Source organism: Bison bison, unplaced genomic scaffold, assembly GCF_000754665.1.
Source record: "Bison bison bison isolate TAMUID 2011002044 unplaced genomic scaffold, Bison_UMD1.0 scf7180017864063, whole genome shotgun sequence".
NCBI lineage: Eukaryota > Metazoa > Chordata > Mammalia > Artiodactyla > Bovidae > Bison > Bison bison.
The window spans coordinates 4,572,062-4,582,798 of NW_011494635.1; the positions used below are offsets into that span (position 1 = coordinate 4,572,062).

Consider the following 10,737-nt stretch of genomic DNA (forward strand, 5'->3'; position numbering starts at 1 on the left):
CGTTAGCATCCTACTGAGACACCAGGAATCCGGTCAGGAAGGAGTGTGTGCCCGTGTGAGACGTGCGACCTTGATTCTTCGTTGAGCCTTCCCTAGAATAAAATGGATGCTAGGGCAAAGGGCCATTCTCAGGCGAAGCAAGCCTCCCTGCCTACCGAGTAATTCTAGGGCAAATGACATGAGCAGTGAAAACACTTTGAAAGCCTGGAAAGAAGAAAATCTATACAGTACTTTTTATGCTCATAAAAAATGTAGTGCGAATAAAAGTGAGAAGTCTTAAGGGTAAATTTAGCTTAAGAGGAATTGCAGTCCTAGCAAAGCAAAGATATTTTAATGATGTTGCAAAACAGCCACCTTCAACAAGATCAAAGTCATTTAATAAGCATCTCTGTTTTTACTTGGCATTCTCATCCTAGGCAAGCACAGGACTTTGACCCTACCAGTGTGAGCTGTGTTTGGTTGGTTCAATGAAACAGGCAATGAGCAGCTGACCACGGACACCTATTTAAACACATTTTAGTATTTTTGTTCATGTACAAGGTTCAGTGGCTTCCCTGGTGGCTCAGTGGTAAAGAATCCTCCTGAAATGTAGGAAATGCAGGTTCCATTCCTGGGTGGGGAAGATACCCTGGAGGAGGAAATGGCAATCACTTCCAGTATTGCCTGGAAAATTCCATGGACAGGGGAACCTGGTGGGCTACAGTCCATTGGGTCACAAGAGTCAGGCATGACTTAGTGACCAAACAACAAAAACAACAAGGTTCAATAGCACTGCATCACTCCTGGGTATGTTTTTTTGTACAGTTTAAGGAATGTATCTTTTAGAGGATAATCAACTCTGAATATTCATTGGAAGGACTGATGCTGAAGCTCCAATATTTTGGCCACCTGATAGGAAGACTCAACTCATTGGAAAAGACCCTGTTGCTGGGAAAGATTAGGGGCAGGAGCAGAACGGGGCAACAGAGGATGAGATGGGTAGACAGAATCACTGACTCTGTGGACATGAATTTGAGGAAACTCTGGGAGATAGTGAAGGACAGGGAAGACTGGGATGCTGCAGTCCATGTGGTCGCAAAGAGTCAGACACGACTGAGTGACTGAACAACAATAACATTCTAAACTAATGGAGGATGCACAGTTTCTGGGGTTCATGGTTATTTTTGACTTCGCCAGTGTTTTGTGTCATGTATTTCTTCCAAAATACATTTCATCCTGCTGACATTTTTATTCTCAACACAAATGAATAAACTCAATGTGTTGAATCCAAAACAGCGCTGCCATCCCAGCAGAAGCAGAGGACCATCGTAGGAACTTTAACTCATGTTAGCGTTCTGATCTCAAATTCTATGTGTGTAGTATACTCTAACCAAACCGGGTAGCTTTAATATAACCCTGTAATACTTCACAGAAGTAAAGGCAGCAGTCCTATAATATGGGTTTACCAATAAGAACCAAGAATTTAGGGCAAGTCGCATCCTAAAGTGAATCCAGTGTTTGTTCCTTAGCAAATGTAATTCATTGTCTGTCTGCAAAGTTGGAAAAAGTGACTCCTGATTTCAGCATCTGTACTCACGGGCTTCTGACTTGGAATCTAGAGGCTGGCAGAAGATGAAAGGGTTCTTGGCTTATCCTCAGCCTCTGGGGTGTTGGGAAGGTGGCACGGAGAGAGAAAGGGGGAGGCAGCCCTGGGACCAAGACACCCTGGGACCATGGTGAGAGCCACTGAGCTGCTCGGCTGTGTGCCGGGTGCTGACTACGAGCCTTGCAATAGCTGCAGGACACTCATCATTATCTATAAGTTAGAGGTGAAACAGTTTGCACAGCCAGGAAGTCACAAAGCTGAGGGTTTTTTTTTTTTTAATATTTATTTATTTGGCTGAGCTGGGTCTTAGGGGTGGCAAGCAGATTCTTCAGTTGCAGCATATGTGGTCTAGTTGCCTGACCAGGGATTGAACCCGGGACCCCCTGCATTAGGAGCGCAGAGTCTTAGCCACTGGACCACCAAGGGAGTCCCCAACGCTGAGGTTTTAATGCAAGCAGTTCTTTTTGGTTTTGCCTGTTTTATGTTACAAGGCTCATGTCTCTTCTGTCAGATAAGATCATCTATAATCGATGTGTAGTGCTGGGTGGGTTTGTGACTGGGATGGATGCGTGTTGTCTGCTGCAGGTTCTCAGGGGGCGGGGGAGCACCATTACCATTCATCACCTCTGCATGATGTCACTTTCAGGCTCTGAGAAACGTCTTTGCCTCCGGGTGTCCATGATCAGGGTGGTAGGTCAATCGGCATCCCCATTCGAGTCTCCAAGTTCATCCTTCTGTTGAGTCTGCAGAATCCGATGGGTTTTGTTTGTTTGTTTTTCCTCTCTTTTTTTTTTTTTTTGGCCTTGCTGGATGGCTGTGGGATCCTAGTTCCCCAACCAGGGGTTGAACCCGGGGCCCTGGCAGTGAGAACACTGAGACCTAGCTACTGGACTGCCAGGGAATTCTGGGATTTCATTTTCTAAAATAAGAATTGTAGTGAAAGTACTTTGAGAGATCTAGATAATTGGTGCCCTGGCTGGGAGATCAACTTCCTTAAAAATCTTCTCAAATTGCACGTCTTGTTTCTGCCTTAGAGAAGGCTGCGTTCTAGAAGTGTCTAGTTAGAGGAGAATCCTCTGGGCCATGCATTACACTACTAATGAAAATGTTTGAAGGAAATTAGGTTGATTTTAATACCAGTTGGTGTTCTGGGCACTCACTGTGGCCAGGAGTGGCTGCCAACTACAGCAGTACAAAGGAGTTTTGATTTTTTGGTATAACCGTCCTCCCCAGCTCACACCCCTGGGTCCTAAGCCCTGTAGGGGAGGGGTTGGGGCGGCAGATTATTGGATGAGCGGTCAGGAAGGTTGTGGAGGGAGGGCAAGCATCTGATTTGGGCGTTTCTCATAAAATGTGTTTAAGAAGCTCTTTCCCTCCCTTTCCCTGGCTGTCTTCCACTGCTTCTATAACCTCTTCCCACTTGTCTCTTTTGCTTTCACTTTTTCGCTTTCACTTTCTTTTTCCCTCTTAACTAAGCTTTGACTGTCTTATTCCTGTAGAAAGGTAAACCTTTTCTCTTTAAAATTTTTACCCAATTTAACACATTTTAAAAACCACACGGTGTGCCGCTTGACCTCAAGTTTACCAACAAACAGTATTTGGGGTATTGATCATGAAAACACTGAAAAAAGACCTTGCTCAAAAAATCTCTTCAAAAGCAGCAAAATACTCAGCCCCAAGTGCTAAATAAGGGTTTCTATTAATATATATAAAAATGAAGATTTCTATCTTCCCTTAGAGTCAAGGTGACTGGTAGTTTCAAGCACACTGAACTTGAATTCGGACAGCACTGTAAGATGGGTGGTCATGATCAAGCATTTAATAGTGCCCAGCTATCTGCATGCATGTGGCTTTGGTCCCTAAGGCATCTCATGGAGAGGTTTGCCATTCTCAGGCACTGGTCTCTCTGTCCTTATGGGTCTTTGGCCCTGTTTTTTTTTTTTTTTTCACTCCTTTACTATTAGATGGGTGGGTACAGTTTGCCATGATTTCTAAGTCCTTTTAGCTCTTCAATTCATCTTTTCTTTGTACCCACAAATCCTTGACCTTCTGGGACTTTGGGGGACAAGTCACTGGGGTCACCTGACTTTCCAGAGAGTCCGCTGAGAGCGGGCCTCGGAACGCCAGCTCCACTGCGGCTTCAGTGACCGCTCACCCTGGCTACATCCCCATAAAGGTGCCCTGCAGCTGTGCATGGGGTAAGGGAAAGCTTACCTGTCATCATTTCAAGAATATTTACTGGGATATTTGGGGAGAAGGATTATTTCAATCTCCGCAGTGAGGGCCCCGGGCTGCCCTTCATGATAGACTTGGAGCCAGATACTGGCCCAAGTAACACTGAAGGGTGCCTGGTAGATGCTGAGCTGTTGGATCCGCTTGTGATGGAGGTGTTCTCTATGGCCTTTGGAAAACACTCTTTGTTACAATGAAGCTGCTGTGTGGAGGGGCTGCCTGGCTGGGGAGGAGTGGTCAGGGTCAGAGTCAGGGTCAGCACAGGGGCAGGGCTCTGGACAGTCGGGTAGGGCCGATGGTAGCTCTGCTCTGCACATGGGCCAGAGGCCGGGCAGGCCATGCCCGCCGGAGGGACAGGCTCTCTGGGAGGGTTGGCTGGCCTGTGGCTGAGAGCTGCTGTTTGGGCTCAAAGAGCTGGATTCCGGGCTCTGGATGACTAAGCGGGATACTGGTAAATTGGCTCTCTGAAGAAAAAGGAAAAACAAACAAACAAACAAACAAACAAAAGGAAAAACCTATTCTGATTTGCTGCTTCCCCGTGCTGACTCCAGCTCCCAGAGGTTTCCGCCTGGCCAGACTGCTGGCTATTTGGGTGGAGGGTCTCGAACAGCCACCCCTGGGCAGTGTGTAGAGGAGGCAGGCAGTGTCTTCCGGGCACTGTGGCCTTGGCTGTCTTGCAACAGACTCCCATCTGACTGATGCCCTGGCATGTGGCATGGCTTGAGTGGGCGAGGCCACAGGCGTGGCCTAGGTCAGTGTTCGGGCTGGGCAGGCCTGTGACGGGCCGGTCGAGGGGTGTACTCTGGCAGTAGGGGACCGACCCTGCTGCAGTGGGACAAGTTCAGTCTGGCCAGTAGAACAGGCTCCTGGAGAGAATGTGTGTGTTTGATACCTGTGTGTCAGTGTGGTGATGGAATGGAAGGTGGGTGGCTGAGGTCCTGCCATGAAGATGCTTGTGGAAGGGGAGGAGGGGAGTCAGGGGCAGGTGTGTGCACAGGGGCGGCCTAAAGGAGGCGCGGGTAGGGGGCCACACGCCAGAAGCTCCCTCGAGGAGCTTAGACCCAGCCTCAGTGGGGAGGGGTAGTGGGGCTGAGTGGGGCACAGCACACCTGGACCCTCTGTCAGCTACCTGAGGCTCCGTGCGATTGGCGACAAGGCTGTGTGTGGGGGAGTGGTGAGACGGGAGGATGTGGGCGGGTGGGGGGAGCCTGGAAAAAGGGGCTGGGGCTCCATCCTGGAGGGTCTGTATTCCTGGCATGCAAAGGCATGTGGATTATGTGGATTATTCCAGAGACAAGTGCAAGGGTCTGAAGCAGGCTTCCCCATGACCCACTGATGACTTAGCTGCTAATGCTAAGTGGGGAGTGCTAAGTTCTAAGTGGGAAGTGGGGAGGGGAAGACCAGAGCAGGTGTGATAGGAGGGAGGGGGTTGATGGGAATGGGGAGCCAGGAGACCGATTATGTGGCAGGGCTGGGATTCAGGGGAAGTCTCATCCCAGAGGGAGGGTCTCAGGTTTCCAGGGTGGCCCCTCTCCAGTACTTTGGCCACCTGATGTGAAGAAACGACTCATTGGAAAAGACCCTGATGCTGGGAAAGATTGAAGGTGGGAGGTGAAGGGGATGACAGAGGATGAGATGGTTGGATGGCGTCACTGATGTGACGGACATGAGTTTGAGCAAGCTCTGGGAGTTGGTGATGGACAGGGAGGCCTGGCGTGCTGCAGTCCATGGGGTCGCAAAAGGTCGGACATGACTGAGCAACTGAACTGACTGACTGACCCTCTCCCAGGGGAGTGGTCCAGGGGTGGGGGCACCCGGTCATACATGGGGTCCAGGCACAGGGCTGGGAACAGCCTGAGCTCAGTGGGTCCACTAGCATGGCATCTTCCTGCCTCTCTTCCCTGCAGGCTCTTTGCTTTAAGGTTGAAAAATATATTCCAACCCACCCAACCTTCTCACTCTGGTGAGGGAGGGCATGCAGTGGTGGAGGGGGAGGGGTGGGGGCTGCCGAGCTTCCCACTGCCGGCCAGTGCGCCTTCTTGCAGCTGCACTTCCTTTCAGCCACAAGGCACCCTGTGTTCTTTACCTCTAGGGTCACTCTCCCCTCCCCTTTGCTTCCAGGGGTCTTCAGAGACCACTGAAACTGCCACTCCCCTCCACCTCCCCCCTGCTGTAAAGCTGTCCCCTCTTGATGACACCCTGTGGTTGGTACTAGCTGTGGTTAACACCTCCCCCACTCCTGGGGCCTCCTCCATCTTTGTTACTCCCTTAAAAAAGAATTTTTAAAGTTTTCACTCTGGCTAAAAAAACCCATAGAAATGGTGAAGATGGTCAGTTTTCATTGTGCAGTTCAGTAGTATGAACTACATGCACATTTTGATATAACAGAGTTCTAGATTTTTCATCTTATAACATGGAAACTGTGCACCTGTTCACCTCCCCATTGTTCCCCTTCCCCTTTCCCCCCAGCAGCCACTATTCTATTTTATGTCTCTATGACTTTGACTCTGGGAACTTCATGTAAGTGGAATCATACAGTATTTGTCTTTTTGTGACTTGCTTATTTCACTGAGTGTCATGTCCTCAAGGTTCATTTATGTTGCAGCCTGTGTCAGCATCTCTTTCCTCTTTAAGGCTGAATAATATTCATGGTGTGTATATATCATATCTTCTTTATCCATTCATCCTCCATGGGCACTCAGGTACTTTCTGTATCATGCTATTGTAAATGATGCTGCAGTGAACGTGGATTCTATATCTTATCGAGTTAGTGTTTGCAGTTTCTTTGGAGAAAAATTGCTGGATTGTCTGGTAGTTCTGTTTTAATTTTTGAGGAACTGCAGTACTCCTGTCCAAAGTGCCTGCACCACTTTGCTTTCCCACGAACAGTGCATAAAGGTTCCAATTTCTCCACATCTTTGCCAACATCTATTTTCTGTTCTTTTGATAGTAGCCATCTTAATCGGTGTGTGGTGGTATCTCATTGTGGTTTTGATTTGCATGTCTCTGACGATTGTGGTGAGCATCTTTTCATGTGCCTGTTGACCATCTGTATATCTTTAGAGAAATACCTCAGTCCCTTGTTACTTTTTTTAACAGGTTATTTATGTTGTTGAGTTGTAGGCATTCTTTATTCTGATATATATGGTCCCCCTTCCCATCGGTGCCTTTCACTGTTGACTGAGGCCCACATAAATTCTCTCCTTTGTAATCATATCTGCTGCTTCTGATCTCTGCCCTCAGCTGCTGCTAAGACAAATGTAGCCGTTGTTTATTCATTAGAAAATATGGTTTCCAGTAAGCTGCACTTCCTCTGTAGACTGGTCAGAAAGAGATACAATTAGATTTTCTTTAAAAAATTTTATGTCTAGGCTTTAGAATTCATATTAGTAATTCCTCCCATTCATTCGTCCCTTATTCACTCAACAAGCAAGTCGTGAGCGCCTTTGCGGGGCCTCACACGGTGCCAGGCACTGGGAATAGAGCCAGCAGGTGACGCCCGGCAGGCTGGCCATAGCCCCAACTCCTCCGTGATGCCTTCCCGACAAGTCCTGGACACCCTGGACATGGGTCATCTTGCTTCTAATTTCCTGTAACTTGACCTGTTCCTTCAGTACTGCAGTCATCCTGTGGTTTTGAATTGGTTGTTCACCCCCTGCCCATGACTGTGAACTGCTTGCTCACTGTCACGTCCTTCCATCTTTGTGCTCCATGGTGGGGGAAGCTGTGTCTACTTGCACAGGCTGCTCAGTGGATGCTCGGGTCTCCCCTGCACCCATCTTCCTGAGCTGCACTTTCCTCCTTCCTGCAAGATCCAGGCCCCCCCTGCTCTTCTCTTCTGAGGGTTGCAGCTGCTCAGTCTGCTCTCCTGAGATTGACCTGAAAGTGATCCACAGCCACTTTCCACTACCTACCCCCTCCAAAGACAGGCACTCAGGTGGCCACTCATTCCAACTGGGAGACATACTGGGGTCTCCTTCTGGGGTCAAGCAAGTACAAAGTTCCCCAAGCTTGGATTCTGCATTTGTGGGGCTCACATCTCCTGAGGTCTGTTCCTGTGCTTGCAGATGCCTGCCTTCTTGCTATGTCCTCATGTGGTCTTTGCTTCATTCACCCAGATCCCTGGTGTCTGTGTGTCCTAACCTCCTTTTCTTCTAAGGGCACCAGTCATACTGGATTAGGGCCCACACTAATAAGCCTGCTTTAACTTAATGACTTCTATAATTATGTCTCCAAATACCATTGCATTCTGAGGTGTTAGAAGTTAGGGCTTCAACATATGGATTTTGGGGACACAGTTCAGTCCATAACAAACTGTATGCCAACAAATTAGATAACATAGATGAAGTACACAAGTTCCTAAAAAGAGGCAAACTTCAAACTGCCAAAACTAACTCAAAAAAAAAAAAAATTCTAAATAAAAAACTTAAAGAAAGCCCAGACCCAGATGTCTTCACAGATGAATTTGACCTAATATTTAAAGATTTAATACCAGTTCTTCATAAACTCTTCCAAAATTTAAAGGGAGGAATACTTCCCAATTCGTTCTCTGAGGCCAGTATTACTTTGACCCCCAAACCAGACAAATACACCAATCACAAGAAAAGTGACTCTTATGAACATAGACCCTCAAATCCTCAAAATATGTGTGAACCAACTCTATCTTATAAAAAGATTATACACCATGACCAAGTGGAATTTATCCCAAGAACGCACAGTTGGTTGAACATCTAAAAATCAATTAATGTATTACACCATTTTGATATAATTAAGAAAAAATAGCCAGCATGATCATTGCCATAGCTCCAGATAAAGTACTTGACAAATCCAACACCCTCTCATGATAAAAACACTCAAAAAACTAGAAATAGAAGAGAATATCCTTGACCTGAAAAAGGACATCCATGAAAACCCACAGCTTTTGTGGTGAAGGACAAAGCTATTTTTGGCCACACTGCACAGCATGCTGGATCTTAGTTTCCCAAACAGGGATCAAACCTACATCCTCTACAGTTGGAGCATGGAGTCTTAACAACTGGAGGACAAAGATTTTGCCCCAGGACCAGGAATAAGGCAGGAGGTGTCTTTTGGTACTTCTGTTCAATGTGCAGCTGCACATTCAAGCCAAAGCAATTAGGCAAGAAAAGGAAAAGGCATCCGGATTAGAGAGGGAGAAGCAAAGCTACCTCTCAGTACAGATGACATGATTTACTGTAGGAAATCCTGAGGAATCTGATAAAACTGAATTAAAAGAAGGCTTTCTTTTAATTTTTTGCCTTGGAAGGCTCTCCCAAGCAAGGATAAGGGAAGTGTAAATGCCATGTTATGAGTATATAAGTGCGAGGGTTGTGGAAGATGTGTTTCCTGGAGAAAGAGATGTTTCAAATGGGTCCACATGGACGGCATAACATCTAAACTAAGGAGATTGCAGAATGGATGGCTAGGTAGGGGCAAAGGTGGGCTTCTCAAGCAGAGAGAATGTATGCAGAGACACAGGTGTGCCAGGCCAGGGAACCATGATGAGCCAGCAGTGTGGCTGGAGAACAGGCTTGTGGGGGTCAGTGGTAGGAGAGGAATCAAGGAGGTGCCTCCCCAAAGACTTGGACTCTGCCCATAGGCAGTGGGTATCACTCAAGGATTTTGAATAGGGGTATCTGGACCAATTACACTTTCGTGTATACAGTGGCTTAGGTTTCATAAAGGGTCCTGGGGTCTTACATGTGTTCATTTGACCTGGACAGAAGTGGCATGGTCTTAGCATTACCTGTTTTCCTTTCCAGGTTTCTGGGTGGAGCGCACCCCTGTGCACGAGGCGGCCCAGCGGGGGGAGACCCGACAGCTGCAGCAGCTGATAGAGAGTGGGGCCTGCGTCAATCAGGTCACAGTGGACTCCATCACGCCCCTGCATGCAGCCAGTCTGCAGGGCCAGGTGCAGTGCGTGCAGCTGCTGCTGGCCGCTGGGGCCCAGGTAAGCCACCCTGTAGCACAGACCCCCCGCCTCCCCCCGGAATGGTAGGACAAGCTCTAGAGGAAAAGAGGCTTGGGAATAGCATTCTGTGTGCTGTGAGCACACAGAAAGAAAGGAAACCACTGCAGAAGGCTGAGAAGGAAAGAAGGAGGAAACCAGAATGGGCTGTAGAGGGGGCCGATCCCTATGGCAACCACACCCTGAGATTGTGAGGAAGCCTTTGGACTGGCTGTTGGGAGGTCACTAGCAGTGGAAGAGAAGGGGTTTTAGCAAAGTGGTGGCCAGCTCTGCAGATGAGCCAGGCTGTGCACCTTTCAGAGGCCAGCTGCCTATGGGGCTGGTGGGGCCTTGGCTGCAGGAGCCATTTGGGTGCAGAGATCAGGATGATTATGTGGAATGCTGGCAAACCAGCTTTGGAAAGGCCAAGTAGAAAGGAACAAAAGCAAGACTGACTCGCTGCTTTCCCTAGTTAAGGACTCACAGCCGTACCGGGTATTGGGCTGGCGGAATTGCTGGGTCTTTACCAGCTGGGCAGGCTGGTAGGAGCTGGCTTGGCTCCCACGGGACAGCAATGGGGGGAGGTGAGGGAGAAGGGAAGGCTGTGCACTGCTCAGTCTTCCCAGAATTTGGCTATGACAGCAGTTCCAGAGGAAATGGAACAAGCTTCAGCGTGAATCCAAATAACAGCTGAATTTGGACAAATTCTAAGCAGAATCTGCCAGTTTGGGGAGTTGCCTTTTCCTGCTCTGTGATTTTCCAGCTAGAAGAGGCATGGTTAGACAGTTTGGGGCACTCCTCCTAGATGGGGCTCGAGTTAAAGCCGGTTTTCCTACCCTGCCTGTGCTAATGAGGTGTTGGGGTGGTGGCAGGAATGAGGCTGAGTTGAAAGAAAAGCCCAAATCGCTTGCTGGCTGTACTTAGGCTCCCGTAGGCACGCCCTGAGGTCTGTGAA

General features: G+C 48.2%; 1 protein-coding gene across 1 annotated transcript in view; it reads left to right on the forward strand.

The window, feature by feature from the left end:
• ASB13 (ankyrin repeat and SOCS box containing 13) overlaps nt 1–10,737 on the forward strand; it is a 26,178-nt gene that overhangs the window by 9,783 nt on the left and 5,658 nt on the right. The window contains exon 3 of the mRNA XM_010836612.1: nt 9,598–9,785. Coding sequence (XP_010834914.1) covers nt 9,598–9,785 — 188 coding nt within the window. The remainder of the gene's footprint in view (nt 1–9,597; nt 9,786–10,737) is intronic.